At 40.6% G+C, this 15,880-nt stretch overlaps 1 protein-coding gene across 9 annotated transcripts in view; it reads left to right on the top strand.

The window, feature by feature from the left end:
• The window catches only part of CTNND1 (catenin delta 1), a 64,988-nt gene that overhangs the window by 23,234 nt on the left and 25,874 nt on the right, over positions 1-15,880 (top strand). For 8 of the 9 annotated variants that reach the window (XM_088146253.1, XM_088146257.1, XM_088146259.1 and 5 more), the window contains 5 exons: positions 590-703; positions 2,528-2,837; positions 4,444-4,515; positions 5,018-5,176; positions 5,991-6,523. In XM_088146253.1, the coding sequence (XP_088002379.1) occupies positions 2,643-2,837; positions 4,444-4,515; positions 5,018-5,176; positions 5,991-6,523 (959 nt within the window). In that variant the 5' untranslated portion in view covers positions 590-703; positions 2,528-2,642. The remainder of the gene's footprint in view (positions 1-589; positions 704-2,527; positions 2,838-4,443; positions 4,516-5,017; positions 5,177-5,990; positions 6,524-15,880) is intronic. The other variant, XM_088146260.1, reaches the window with a different exon arrangement.

The following is a 15,880-nucleotide window of genomic DNA, read 5'->3' as shown; positions in this document are numbered from 1 at the left end:
AGGCCATCTAAAATATGGGGTTTATTTTGTTAATTTAATATTAGTTTTGTTGTTGTTGTTGTATCTGATCTTTACTTTATAAAAAAGTAGACCTTCAATCTTAGGAGGAGACTGCATATAAATCACTGAACAAATCACACGTTTTGAAGATCCCTGCCCTATCTGATTGCTTGCTCTGTAACTGTAAACTTATTGATGTGTGATAATGGAAAGGTTCAGAACTGAAGCGCAGTTAAAGTATTTTTTCCTGCCAACCTCAGGTGTGCACATTTTCTCTTTAGTGGAGCTTTTCTCTCACCACAGTTGTTGTCATAATAGGAAAGGATTCGTTGTGCCTCAAGTTCCATGATCCAGTCTGCCACATTTCTACTACCCCACTATTGCTTAATGGATCCATATTTTTTTAATTAATTCATTGAAAGTTGTTTTAAATCCCTTTCAGGGAAAACAGTTGAATTTGGGTTTGTTTTTTTAAATGTATAAATACTGGTTTGATCTTAAATCCTTCTTTCCTTGACCCCTTTGCTTCCTTCCCTTTTTAAATTTACACTTCTTTTTTTTTTATCCCCTTCCTGCTGTGTCTCTGCAGCCTTTTTTCTCCTGCTTCCTTGCTGTTGGTGGCTGGGTTGCTTCTCCCATGATTTTCTGCACTTAGACCAAGCTGTGCCTTAGCCAATCAATTCAGACCGGCCTTCCTTCACAGGTGTGTATGGTACAGAAAATCAGTCTTAATGTTATAATATTTTGTGTCAGGATGAGTGGCGGGTTTTCTTTTTTTCAGGCTGCTTTCTTTAAAGGCTGGGAAGCCTCTTGGGGTAAGGAGAACAACAGTTCCAGAATGGAAGAAATATAGAGTCTGTCTTCTTTCCATATTTACATATCTACCAGCCTTTTGTATTTGGGGTCAATTAAAAATTATCTTTATTAATTCATAAATAGGCTGTGGCTGAAGATATTTCTGATGGACATATGCTAATGTTTTGTCTTGAAGCACTTTGGCAACAGCTCTAGGTTTGGGTATATGATATGCAAAATGGCTTGTTCTCCTTGCTTGTCTTGTTAGCCCTGTTATGATTGCTGACAACCATATTAAGGTTTGTAGCTTAGCACCTGTGGCTTTGAATTGATAAAAAGTGTATTGAAGAATACTGGCTTGAGAAAAGAATCTTATACTGTAAATAAGTCTGAGCATTTCCCAATCCTTAACCCTAAAATTACTTTACGTATTACATCTTTTAATCTTTCCATAACCAGAGTTTTCAGTTAAGGAATAAAAACATATATAAAAGCAAATTGATATAATTCCATACACAAGTGTACACATAGCCAGTGAATGATTTGGGAAGTTTAAATTGGAGAAGCACTAGGATTGTTTTCTGTGTTGTGACTACTACATGGATAGTGTTGAAAAGCATTTAAACAATTTCACGTGGTGAACATTTTGTGGGAACATGTAACAGAACTTGCAGCTTCTCACCGTATATATGTATGCTTGAAAGAAAACACTGGAGCTTCTTAAGAAGTATTCTTTCTCACTACCTGTTGCCTCTCCCCTTCTGGCACAAGCTTATGTTGCTCAATATAACTGCCATAGCCTATTATAATTAGTTGGTAGGTCAGCTAACTTCTGATTCCTAAGGATTGTGTTTTTAAAATGGTAGAAGTTACTCTAGTCTTGACAGGAATGCATAAACCTAAACTGACATGCAATTTCCTGTTCAACGGACAATGGCCTGGACCTAGGCAGGCTGGCAGATATGAAAATACTGCTACAGTAGAATTTGTATGCTTAGTTCAAACTGCAATTCCCAAAGATCAGATTTTAAAGCTGAGATGACTTTCTCTGAAGGCCTCTTCAGTATAAATAGTGTAATGAGATGAAATAATCAAGAATCATTCTTTCCCTTGGAACCAAGATTATGTTGACTAGTCTCTTTCACAGAAGGAATTCTTGGGCTAAAACATCTTTTTAACAGCCTCCCCATGCATTAAACTGTCCTAAGAGCCAAGAGCCTCTTAACTTGAGCAAATTCTTAGTAAATTTATCAAGTGTGCTAAGCTGCAGAACAATAGAAAGGTCCATAGTCTTCCTAAAATTACATTGTTGTTTGACATTCTGATAGAAAGAAGTCCTAAAATGTAAAATAAGGCACCAAACTTACCCAAGAATTAATGTTACTTCATGCCATTAGCCTACCTGTATCCTATCCAGTGTCTGGTTTGCAATGGAGAAAACTCTGGAGGGATGGACTTTCATCCATCCAGAATGCCCATTTCGTTGTTAAAGGAGCACCCTTGTGAATATGATTTCCTTTCACACACAGATTTGTATTCTTGAGCCAATTAAAGTGTGCAGTTGTTGCCTTGGGAGGTTGTTAGTGTTCAATTTTTCTCACTCTGTTGATTTGGGGGAGGATGAATTAGGTGGAACTTGGCCTCTTTCAAGTATTTTTAATCTCTCTTCCCAGCTCTAAGATCAATCTTTCTCTCTTTCTCCTTACTTGTCTCCCAAACGTGCTCTTTGAAGTGAGGGGATCCTTCTCCCCTCCAGCCTCTTTTCTGTGTGACGTCAATTCTCACATCCCCCCGTGGCATCTCCCTGCCTTGCACCCACTCTCCCCCTGTGTGGGGCCTTCAAAACCATGGATGACTCGGAAGTGGAGTCGACTGCCAGTATACTTGCCTCCGTCAAAGAGCAGGAGGCACAGTTTGAGAAGCTGACACGGGCGCTGGAGGAAGAGCGGCGCCATGTCTCTGCACAGCTGGAGCGCGTCCGTGTCTCCCCGCAGGATGCCAGCCAAACAATGGCCAACGGCACCCTCACCCGCCGGCACCAGGTAACATCTAGTGAAGTGCTCAAGCGGGATGCTTGTCTTCTTCTGATTGAGTGGTTCCTGCTGGAGGGCTACCTTGGTAGTTTGGTTTCTATTGGAAATGCTTTGTGGAGCAGCTTGGTCCAAGAGCTTCAGGTTTCTGCTCTCTGAATAGCTAAGTGTTTGATGAGTGAATTTGCCAGTATTCATTTATGAGTAGGTCCCATAGAGCTGTGGGTTGTTAAAGGCTATCTAGCGTAGAGGTTAATTAATAGTGGTCTCATCCAATTTCACAGTGTCTGGCTAATGTTTACATTCATTGTATTGATCACATGTGCACTTGCAGCGACAGCTGAAAATGCAGGTTCACTACTTGTTTGGTAGACGCACAGTACAACAATGGAGATGCTAGTAGTCAGCCACTGGATTGGAGTCCTTTGCTCTTTTGGGAACATCCTGTATATTATACATATATACACTCTCCTAAAGTTTCTTAATAGCTCCTTGCCATATCTGATGCAAGCTCCTGTGTATTCTCAAACAGTAGCTTGATGGGGTTTTTTTTTGAAAAGAGAGCCCTAAATAGATGAAATAGACAAAAGGGTAATAAGCAGATTTACTGACTAAGGAATGTCAGATAGTAAACTCCTTGCTCTTAGTGACAATATTTGTACAAGATGTTGATAATAAAATGTCCTCAAATGCAACTATCCGATCTTGAAAATGCTGTCATAGAAGCATGAAATAGGGCTAAGGAAATGTGTCTGCCAGCCAACCAGCCATGAGAGAAGCATCAAACGAATTTGATTAAGCTTTTGCACCAAGCTTGTATTGCTTTTCCCCTTGGGTTTTGGCTTCTACTGGCTATTCAAGTTCTGTCCTTTAATCTTAAAAGTGTACAGATGAGCAAATAGCCAATATCAGATTATATGAATATCTATGCTAAACTTGTGCTTAGAATAAATATACCACTTAATTTTTCATACTCAGAAGGGCAGAGTTCCTGTCCAAATAGTGGGCAGAAACTATTTTGGATGCATGCAGGAAGAATGTAATTGTAAAGATGATAAACAGAAGTACTGTACTGTAAAAACCTTAAATGCATTTTCTTTTTCATTCTGGGTGGTGTAGGACAGTGTCTGTAAGTCTAGAACTAGATGATGGAGACCGGTTGAGTTCCTTAAGAGGTCTTATCAATGGGTTGCTTTTCTGAACTATTTCTCAAGGTGCTTCCATATGCTTTTTTGAGCTTTTGAGGCCTATAGGATTGGGACAGTGTGGGCTCGGTGTTTGTTTATTTTGGAATGTGCAATTTTCAACCTGCATATCTTTTAGATTTTAATAGATGATAGGATAATGTATACCTGTTTCTTTACTCTTACGGAGAAATGTGAACTTATAAGATACTATCTACATTGTATTGCTGGTATTATCTTGTGACTTTCAAATCACAGCAGCCTCATTTCTAAATATTTGGCATTGTAGCCTTATGTGGGATTCAGCGTAACAGTCAGACTGAAGTGCTCAGTTGTCATACATGCCTTTCTGTCTCTCTCTTGCACCCCCCCCCCCAAAATTCCTTCTTGTTTTCTGATGCTGGTCACAAATTCATCACTATTATCTCTTGCAGAACGGCCGTTTCTTGGGCAATGCTGACTTGGAGAGGCAGAAATTCTCAGAATTAAAGCTCAACGGACCACAGGTAGGGAAAGGAACTAAAAACCTCCTTCTGAGAAGCTTACAGAAGGCCATGAAGCTTTTGGAGAAGATCTAACACAATTGGTTGGAATCTTAGCGAGAGATAGTTTTTTATGGAACTTGAGGAACTCTTATATAGATACAAGATGCAAAGGAACAACTTGGATACTAAATATATGAAAAGGAAATTCATGTTCTTTCATTCTCATTCAGTGGTTTGCTACTTGACTGATATCTTTTTTAGTAATTAACAAGTGTAAATTATAAGCAGGGTTCTAAAGTCTTAAGAGAGTTTTAGATGTATCACTCAGTTTATGTGAGTTTTCTGCATGAGTTTTTTACATTAGAGTGGCTGCAAACAAACATTAGGTAACAATTTGCTGCTGTCAGATAGCGGCTTGAGCATAAAGGACATTTTACAAATGGTGCCTGACTTGTAAGAAATTAGTTCTTATAGTATTGTATGGGCAGAAATAGGTTGATAGGCTGTCCCCTCATTTTCTTAGGACCACAGTCACCTCATATACAGCACCATTCCCAGGATGCAGGATCCAGGACAAATTGTGGAAGAGACATACACCATGGAGGAGGACCCAGAAGGTGCCATGTCAGTTGTTTCAGTAGAGACCTCAGATGATGGGACAACCCGTCGTACAGAGACCACGGTGAGAATCTAGGGAGAAATGCAAGTGTGTTATGGAATCTTTCTGGGAGGAGTTCTGTAGGGAAGAGGTGATGCGTATGATTGGCAGATGCATGGCACTGAGTAATCTCTAAGAGCAAATTAAAAGCAGATAACACAAGTGGTGATCTTCTATTTTTGTCAGTGGCAGCTTTCTTATATATAGTGATCTAAAGTAGCTTTCACCTGATGATTTATTCCATTTATTATCCCAAAAGGTCAGTGCAGACATAACGTAGAATATTCATTCAGTAATAGAGAAAGCTGCAAGGTGGTCGCTTTCTGGTGCATCAATTATGCTTTCTCAGTCTGGTTGGAGTTAACTATTATATTGGCATGACGTTATATCAGTATGAGGTAACCATTAGCAGCAGATCTGAAACTCTGGAGTTGTTTTTGACTTGTCATGAGGAAGAGAACACGTGATCCTGCCAGCTGCTCTTGACTGCTTAGGCACTTGGCAGCTTGCATTGTGCTGATGTACAGTGGGATTCTGTCGACCACAGCTACAGTTCTGCAGGTGCTCTTGATAACAACTGAACAAGTGTGGGATTTAACTTTCTTATAGCCCATGAGTTTCAGAGATCAGAAAGGAAATCTGTCTAGGAAACGCTCCAGAACAAGGTAGCATTTGAAGCTGAATATACAGGACTTGATTTGAGATCATGGAGAGCAGCGTCCTGTGGAATTAATGAGGAAATGCCCTGCCACACAAGAGCAGTGATACAAGCTCTGCCCTCAGAACTACTGTGAGGTGACAAGGAGATGCCTGATAGCTCATTCTTACTATTCTGTAGGTGAAAAAAGTCGTGAAGACCATGACCACACGTACAGTGCAGCAAGTTCCGGTTGGCCCAGATGGGTTACCTATGGATGGTTCTCCAGTTACCAACAACTACATCCAGACCATAGATAGGAACATCCGGAAGAACACGAATGGTGGCCCTGGTGCCTACATGAGCCAGCCAGGCACAGCTACCCTTCCACGAAACTATCACTACTCAGATAGTTATGGCCGGCCATATGAAGATGGCTACCATGGCAGCGAACACAGCTATGGTAGCCTGTCCCGAGTGACCCGGATTGATGAGCGCTACCGGCCCTCCGTGGATGGCTACAGGGCTCCCAGTAGGCAGGATGTCTATGGGCCTCAACCGCAAGTGCGTGTAGGGGGAAGCAATATGGACTTGAACCGCTTCCACACAGAGCCTTATGGGCTGGAGGATGACCAACGCAGCATGGCATATGATGACCTGGATTATGGTGCAGTGCCAGACTACGGTACAGCGAGACGGACTGGGACACCTTCCGATCCCCGCCAGAGACTCAGGTAGGAGGATAAGTTGAGCATGTTGCAGCCAGCCTTCGCCATGTTTTGATGTTTCTCCCATGCTGTAGAGAAGAATCTTTAACTACCCTTGAAAAGTGATTGTAGTACTGAGGAACAGTGACACCTCTTACGCAATCAGGAGAGCTCTGGGATAAATTTGCTTTTGAAATTTAGGGATGAGCAGGCTCTTTCTAGAGAGCTCTGCTCATCTAATTACTGTAGTTCCTTTACTTTTTTTAACTTCTTGTGAAAAAACAAACACCGAAGCCAACAAAGGAAATAATAATTATTTTTTTCATTTTCTCTTCCTTTTCCCTCTGGGTTTCTACTATCAAGTTTCTGTTCAGCTTCCATTTCTTTCTTTCACTTCTTCCATTTCCAGCAGCTTACACACCTGCTCATTCTCTAAGAACAAACCTGGTTACTGTAATCCTCTCAGGGTTGAAAACAAGTAACCTCATTTGACTTGTCCCCCTTATTGGTCCTTGTCTGAGCGGAGTAAGAGTTGGGGATGCCTGAATCTCATCCCACAATCCTGATGAATGTGTGACTAAGAGGAAGAGGAGGGGTAGTGAAGAGGTAAAGGGTTTCGCCCTTTCAGCTTTTGACCTTTGCCCTGTTCACTCAATTTGTAGCCTTCAACCATTTTTAAACTAAAAGGATAAAAGCAATCTTTACCTTAAAGGCTTCTCCATTCTTGGCCTGTCTTCCTGAACAGAATAATTTGTATAACTGATCATTTGTTTTTGTTTTTCAGTTTAAGATTTTGAATCAAATACACCTTTGTGTTTCAAACAGTTCTCTTCCTCACTACTCTTCCTTTTCTCCTAGTTCCTCCTTCTGGAAAAATAGGTGGATGGACAGCTCTTAACCGGAGCCTATTTGTGTATGAAAAATTCTTTAGCGGGATATGCTTGCTCCTTCTCTGATAAGTTTGCAAGCAGGGAAAGACTACATCAGAAATATGCTGAGTTGGCTAATTGCTCCAGTGGCACAGATCTGTGTAACTGAGTCTCATTCCCACTGATGTGATAAATCGTAGTCTAGGCAAGCTACGTGAAATTGCAGGTGGGGAAGAGAGGACTCTAATAATAGAAAAGGTTCAAGTAGCAAAAAGAATGCAAACCTCCTGCTCCAATTTTGTATTTTAAGGAGCTGTCTAGTCTGCTTCCTAATATGCCTCTGTATCAAATGCTGCCCCTTCAAAGAGATCCCTCTCTTCAGTACTCCTATTTGCAGTCTTAAACTGTACAGCTCAAACTTTGTTTTACTATCTTAGTGAGTACCTTTTTAAGCACATGGGGAATTCTTTTTCTGTTTTTTCTCAGCCTTTTTTTCATGAAAAAAATTATAGCTTTGGAAACAGTTAATACCCCCCAACCCAATGAATTGCTTTTTTTTAGAATAAGGAATACAATAAGAGCAGATGCTGGTATGTTTGTCTTTTATTCCTGCCCTCAATTTTTTTTTCTTTTGGCTTGTAATAGGAAGACTTTATTCTAGAGCAGCAGCTCTCCAACATTTTGGTCTTGGGACCCCTTTACATTCTTAAAAATGATGGAGGACCCCAAACAGCTTTGGTTTAAAACTGAGAAATTTTAAAATATTTATTTATTTATTTGACTTTGCGGACCCCCTGAAAGGGTCTCAGGGACCCCCAGGGGTCCCCTGTCCACACTTTGAGAACTGCTCCTCTAAAGGATCTGAGCGCTGGAGTTTCTGCATCTGAGAAACTTGCTTGTAACGGGATTCTCTGTTGCTGACTTTTTTATCTAGGGGTCAATGGATCTACTCTTGACTAGGCCTCAAGGAGCACTTCTAAAAGAACACTAAGCCCCTCCTCAGAAGAAGCCCCCTGATCTGCTATTTGACAGGCTTGTCCCAAGTGCAGTGAGAGGGGGAGCTAGCTGTCCCATTTTACCACTCATTCATGGTATTTGTATTCCTTTTTCGTATAACTTGTATTCAAAACATGCTTGCCAAGCAGCTGATCGTAGCCTTGTTTCAGTGTAGATTTAGCAACTGAACTACAGCCTCCAGGAAGTGGTGGCTGCAGTGGGAAAGCCCAGCTCTTTCAGACCCATCAGTCAGCTGATTGAGGAGACTGTGGGTGAAGCAGGAGAGCCTTGTTTGAAGTGCTGAACTCTGGCTCCCCAAAACAAAATGGCCCTGGAGGAGAGTGCCCAGAAACCCAACTTGGGGATGGGCATTCCCAGACCAGCCTGAAGCGTAGCCAAGAGGTGCCGCGTGGGTAGCAAAATGCACGAGATAGCACAGGTTGAAACTGTTGCAGTTTGCTGTTAGCTGTAAAAATTGTATTTTTCTCTTTAACCTAAGGATGACTTTAGGTGCCTCACATAAGTATTGGAGTCAAGATGAATCATGAGGTTATGGCAAAAAACATTGGTTGTCAGGACTTCTTTGTCCTGTGCTTAGATGCAAGTGGGGGACATAGTCTAGGGTCAGACTATATAGCCCTGTCTTATTATCATGTTGACAGTTTCTTTTGACTTCAACTTTGTTTTCCTAACTTGTCAAACTGTCAACATTAAGAATTTCTTAGAATTCTGCGGTTTATAGTTCTATCTTTAAGAAAAACTAAAACATCTTATTCTAAATTCAACTAGTAAGTGTAATTATTTTCTGACTAAACTATACTTTTATATTTAATAAATTTGGCAAACATGAATTGTATGAATGAACCAACATAAACATATTGCACTGTTTGTTATTAAAATAACAAAATGAACATAGATCAGGAAAGGGTGGTAAAAAGATGAATATGGGATGTAGTTACATTTTCCCCCAGATTTCTGTTATTTTCCAACAAAAATAAAAAATTTTCTGTGACTTCAAAATTTTCATCTTTACCAGTGAGGATGAGGCCTTAACATTATTCAAGAGAAAATACATTTTGTCCAGTGAATTGCCAGTTAAATAATAATGTAACCCACAATCCTTTGTGTGTTCACACATTCTACCAGATATATCCAGATATGTAAAGCTGGAAATATTGGGCCATGCTGAATGAGGTGGTTGAGGTCGTCCTTTTCCTATGCTTGAAATGCTTTTTTGGTGGATTGTGGCTAAACCTTGGATAGAAAGTCTCTATTTTAGACCTCAGCTCTGCACTTACCCAAGACACTCCCTCCTTTCCTCATCTGAGGATAATACTAGTTTGCTTTGTGGAGTTGTTGTAAGAATTACAAGTGTATGCAGGAAGTATTCTAAATGGCTACATAAATAATATGGCAGTACATCTGGTAGTAATAACATGACTACTATTCTTATTGATAAAGTCTTCTATGTTACAGGGTGGGTTGTAGCAAGAGAAGGGCATTCTTGTGATGGTTTGGCAATGGGTTACTGCTATACCAGTGTGGGCCTGCTACATGAAGATGGATGTGATTAGTTCACAGCTTATTATGTCTCTTTTTCTTTTCTAAGGTATGGAATGATCCTGATATCTGTGTTCGGTATGAGAAATCTGTTTACCCTCTGGGCTAACATTGCTTAACTTAGATTCTGAACTAGCTGCTGTGGGATCCTGGGAATATGAACTTCCATTTTTGAAATGAACTAAACACCATCCTGACTTGCTAGCTTGATCCATTGCAGAGGCATAAATTGTTCCACCTAAACATTCCAAAAAAGAGGATGTGGTTGTGGTTTCTACTGAAATGGGGCAAGGCAATGGTAATTATGTAGTGCAGCTTCCATTTCTCCTGTGTATTAAAACTGCCATTCCCTTCTCTGTGCGAGTTTATGTCCCTTGCTTGCCTGCCTGTCTTTCACAAGTATGGTCCTGAATTTTCATAATCTACTCTTAATCCATGATTAGTCTGCCCACTCCTTCCACTTTGTGGTCTTCAACTACAATAAATTGCATAAATGGAAGGCATGCAAATTGACTGTCTTCTATAATATTTCTCACTGTTTGACTTGCTGCCATTTGAGAGGAAGCATTTCACCTCCTAAGGTATGCATGCATCTTGCACAGTAGAACAAAGCTTGATTGCCTGAATTGAAGCCTGGAGTAGATGAAATTGTATTGTTGTCTGTTTGCCATTTATCCATTAGCCTCCATAGCTACACTTGCCTAACATAGTATTCAAAACCAGTAAAGTGTCGGAGTACTGCAGTTTTCCCTAATCTTTGCATGCTGGCTTAGAATTATGGTGGCCCAAGACATCTGGAGAGCATCAAACTGGGGAAGATTCTTCAACCAATAACAAAACCAGACTTAAAAAAAAACAACAGGAAAACCTGCAAAACCTTCCGAATTATTAGTTAACTCATTGTTAGAATCTTCTTTCAGCAAAACCAGATACAAGAGGGGAGATTTGTGGTCAGGATCACTGGAGATTTTCCAATGTATGTAATGGTGTCTACAGCCTGTAATGGTAGCACCAATGCAGGACATTGGAGTAGTAGTTCAGAGACCCATAAGCAGAAGGGCTCCCTCAAGGCAGCAAGGAGGACTTAATCATTTGGGGAGGGGTATGGAAGAGGGGAAGATGAGGCAGCAAACACTTTGAGTCTAGAGTTTAACATTTCCTAACTCTGTTACTGACAGTTCTCCTTTCCCATATCCAACTGGGCCATTGTGCTTGAGGTAAGGAGAGGATGAAGCCTTGTTGCCCAATAGTCTTCTGGATTAAAATGACATTGAACAGCTGTAAAAAGTCAGGGTATGAATTGGGAGGACAGCAAAGGGTGAAAAAGGCTATATTCTTCCTTCCTCCCATTACTATAACCCTGGTCTGAACTTAAAGTCCTCCTGCAGCTGACTTTCTTTTTTCGCTTATGTGGTTGATCCTAATCACAGATATCCCAAATCACATCCATTTTGGCCCTGATTTTCTGTAGAAAAACTTCACACTCTTCTTTTCTTTAACTGATGGTTGGCATCAGCCATTGAAGCTGTTGCCAAAGAACATATGCAGCTGTGAAGACATTACAGTAGCAAAGATTGTCCTGAATTTCCAAATCGCTATCTTTGCAAGGGAGAGCAGCATCAGCCACACTCTTCAAAGACCTCTGCAAGGAATCTGGAACCTCTGGCTTTGATTGAGTGGATACGATCCAAGAATACCCAGCTACCAGAGACCTTGCAGCAGCTGGTTTCTGATGGAGTCCAGGGGAAGGGTTATTACTGCTATCTACTTCCTTGATACTGACAGAATAAAGATAACCAATTTCCATTAGTTGGCCATTGAAATTACCTCTGGGGGCCTGTCATTCCCATGTGTTTCAAAGCCTGAAAGTCATGTTGTGAAGGCAACATTTTAAATAACAAGAGTCCAACCTCAGTTGCATGCTGAAAACATTCGTCCATTATTATTTCTTTTGTGATTAATGGTGGTCTTGATACCCTGAGAATACTTACAATGTGGTGCTCTTTGGTTCCTCGCAACACTTGAATTGGCATAATTAGCATAAGAGCCATGCCTAGCAAAGGTTTGTGCTCCATTTTTGAAATGTTAGAGACAAACTCCTCTAAGTTTCATAAGATGAAGACAAAATAATCCTAACACTGTGCTTCACTTCATTTTTTCTTTTTGTCTTAAATTGGCCTCTCCTTTTCCTTGTGCCATGGCATGAGCTATGATCTGTGGGAATGTGATATGGACACATTCCTAGTATCCAATTATTGAATCATGAGTAGCTCTGTTGGACTTCTCTGCAGCTTTTAATACTGCATGCTTGCTGGAATGAGGAGGGGTGGGGAGATTCTAAGAGATGGTGCTGTGGAGGTAGATAGTGTTGAACATCTTGGCTACTGGCTTTATTGTGATCACAGAGTGTCAACAGGCAATTACTGTGAGAGATGGCTTGGGGTTCACTGGACTATTCTGATTGACTATCACTTGCCTCCCCCTTTCCATCTAAATTTACAAAAGTTGTAGGTAGAAATAACCTGGGTGACTATATTGTTGTTTTGAGGAAAATAGGCAGGAGGTATGTCTGCTGCCTTGAGTTGACCAAATTAAAAAAAAGCGGGATAAAATAATAGCAACAACAACAACAATTGGCAAATCAATTCTTTATCTGATATACTGCTTATATTCAGTAGAAAAGGGAGCGGGGGCTCAGTCTGTCTTGGGTGGTATTGCATTCCACTTACATTACAGGAAGCATATGACTCTGTCACAATAATTTCAACAGCTGGCTATGACCTATAAAGTCCTATGCGACTTGGGAGCCAACGATCTTAAAGATTCTGCTCCCCCATGCATATTAGCCTAGATTTTGTTGAAAGAGGTCCCTATCCTATGACATTTTTGGTGATGCTTCCAATGTATAAAACTCCTTAATAGAAGGTGCTCCTTTGACTTCTTTTCTGATGACCTTTTATAAACAAGCAGAAACATGTTTGCTCAGATTAGAGTACAGTATTATCTCATTTCATTATGGGCACTTGAACTTGCTCTTCTTCAAACTTACTCTTTGGGGGGTTTCTTTTGCCATCTGTCTTTTGTTCTTAAAACTGCATGTTGCATTTTATGAATATCTGCCTTTGGCACCATTTGTTGAAAAGGTGAGATATAACTTAACAGATTAAAAATGCCTCAAAACTCTGGGTAGGAATGAACTCTCTACTTCTGTGTGTAACTGTTACCAATGATGCAGTCTCTTTAGTTTGACCAGAGTCAATGATTAAACAACTTGCAAGTCTTCATTATAATACAAAAGTATTATTTGTTACCTGTGACACTGGCATAAAAATTGCTGCAATAGAATCTACATGTGTGGATTTTGACCTCTAGCCACCCCGTTGTGAAACCACTGTGCTGTGTACAGACTGATAAAGATCACAGAGATCTTTGGAATCTGAGTATTTCTTACAGCTGGCTCTTTGTCTCTGGCTTCTCCGTTATTATCCAGACTGGAGCTTTGTATGTGTGTGCGTCTGTGCGCGTGCTTGCATGCATTTTTTTCTTCTTCTGAATTTATGGAACGTAGCTAGTCTGATAGTATCTTAGCTCATTTGTTCTGAGCAAGAAACCTTTAAAGCTATTGTGATTTGGTAGTTTCCCTTACAGAAGAGAGGTCTTAACAATCTCTCTTATGTACAATGTCTTCTAGTTTTAATGTGCTTTGAATGTTGGAGACCTTACTTTTGAGAATTCTGCCAGGATTCTTAAGGATACACAAAACATTGGGAGATGATGTGCTCTGACAATAAGTCACTGGAGAGGATTAATTCCCTCTTGCTCCCACTTTCGTATCTTGAAGAGGACAAGATTGCTTTGAAACAATTTCACAGAACTGCTGCCAGGCCCAAGTGTTTTGCTTTACGCTAGGCTTAAAAACAATTCCCTCTCCCCAGCTTGCATTTGTTGTAGGGAGCAGAGTACTGTATGCTTACGCTCTGTGATCAAGAGATTAGGACAAGCAAGGAACTCTGTGTGTGCGTGTGCGCGCGCGCGCGCAGGGCTTTAAAAATAACCCAGAACTATGTGGGTGTCTTGTATGGACAAGTTTGCAAGATGGAAAATAATTGTTAACCGTCATGGTCTGTCTCTGCAAGGCACCTGGGAAACTTGCAGTCTGGATTGGAGGTCTTTAAGCTCCCTTCCTTCAGGGACCCCTTTTCATACTGACTTGTCTGAGGAGGATATCAGAGAACATTTTCTCTTCAGTCTGGTTGTCAGTCAGAGCTCTTCGATTCTGTTATCGCCCCAAATAATCCAAGTATACCTTGGATGGACACAAAGCTTTTCTACAGTTATGAAGTGCAAAGAAAGTGATACTTTCTAGAAAATCCTCTGTCGTCACAGATGTTGGTAGAGAACATTTCAGGAACATAATTGGAAACTACTATTCTGAAGCAATACTTTAGAACCCCCCACAGAGCATCTACAGGTCAGGGTTGGCTATATGGAACTAGATAGGCCAGTGGTGTGACTTCGTATGAGGCAACTTCCTGTGCTGTCAAGAAAAATTAGGCATTGTAGAACAAAGTTATCTACAGGCAGTCTCTGAGTTAAGAACGTCCGACTTATGGACAACTCAAACTTACGAATGGGCTGCCTATTACTAAAAATGGCAGACAGTGTTCTGCTTCATTGAGCCAATGAACCACTGAAGCCATGCAATGTTTTCATGAACCTCTGAAGTTGCATGTTTTTAATATACGGTCTGTTTTCAGCAGTTTCCAGCAGTTCATGAAAACATTGCACAGCTTCAGCGGTCTGTCGGCTCAAGGAAGGAGAACACTGTCCGCCATTTTTAGTAATAGGCACCCCGTTCATAAGTGCGAGTTCCATCTTACATACAAATTTGAGTTAAAGACAAATGTAGGAATGAAACTTGTTCTTAAACTGGGGACTGCCTGTATTCTCTTTAGCTTATGTTATGACAAGGTACTCTGTCTAGGAGATTTTTCAACCAAAGTTCAAGAGGAAAATTGATTCCAGACAATTTATTGTTGGATTGCCTTGACTTACTCACATTTTACCAAAAAAAAAAAATTCACATGACATCACCCATTTGGAATCCTCTCATATTTTCCCTAAACATCAGGGAACGTCTTACCAAAGAATGTGCAACTTTTCTGAAAAATGCTGAAGAATAATATACAGTGTAATAAGCCATTTGTGTAGATGGCCGTGGAGTTACTTCTGTGTTTTTAAGAGGTACAACTTTGGTGTAGGCAGTTATCTATTGTGACTTATCACACATTTATGGGAAGTTATCATTTCATAATTTTAGAATGTCATTCATTTCAGTTTTATGACTTCTTAGGTAGCATTAAAAAGTTACTTGGTTATTTTTAAAAAAATCAAAATAGTGAAATGCCACTTACATAAAAGTTCATCATAGTACTAATGAAAGTTTATTAAAAGTGTATGATAATACTAATAAACTAATATGTTTCCTCTTTTAAAACAGGGAGAAAGGGGAAAAAACCTTTCTAGTTACTGTCATTTTAGTAAAGTAGTTAATGGTGAAAGAAAAGCAAGAGTGTTTTATGGCAGGGGTCCCCAACCCCCAGGCCGCAGCCTGTTAGGAACCGGGCCGCACAGCAAGAGGTGAGCGGCGGGCGAGCGAGCGAAGCTTCATCTGTATGTACAGCCGCTCCCCATCGCTCACGTTACCGCCTGAGTTCCGCCTCCTGTCAGATGGGTGGCAGCATTAGATTCTCATAGGAGCGTGAACCCTACTGTGAACTGCGCATGCGAGGGATCTAGGTTGCACGGTCCTTATGAGAATCTAATGCCTGATGATCTGAGGTGGAGCAGAGGCGGTGATGTTAGCGCTGGGGAGCGGCTGCAAATACTGTACAGATTATCATTAGCAGAGAGGTTTGACTGCCCAGAGACCATAATAAATCAATTGCTTGCAGACTCA

Source organism: Python bivittatus, unplaced genomic scaffold (assembly GCF_059951505.1).
Source record: "Python bivittatus isolate LINGU-HERP-01145 unplaced genomic scaffold, Pbiv_v1 ctg000480_np1212, whole genome shotgun sequence".
Lineage (NCBI taxonomy): Eukaryota > Metazoa > Chordata > Lepidosauria > Squamata > Pythonidae > Python > Python bivittatus.
The sequence above is the reverse complement of the archived record's forward strand: the minus strand, read 5'-3'. Positions and strand labels throughout refer to the sequence as shown.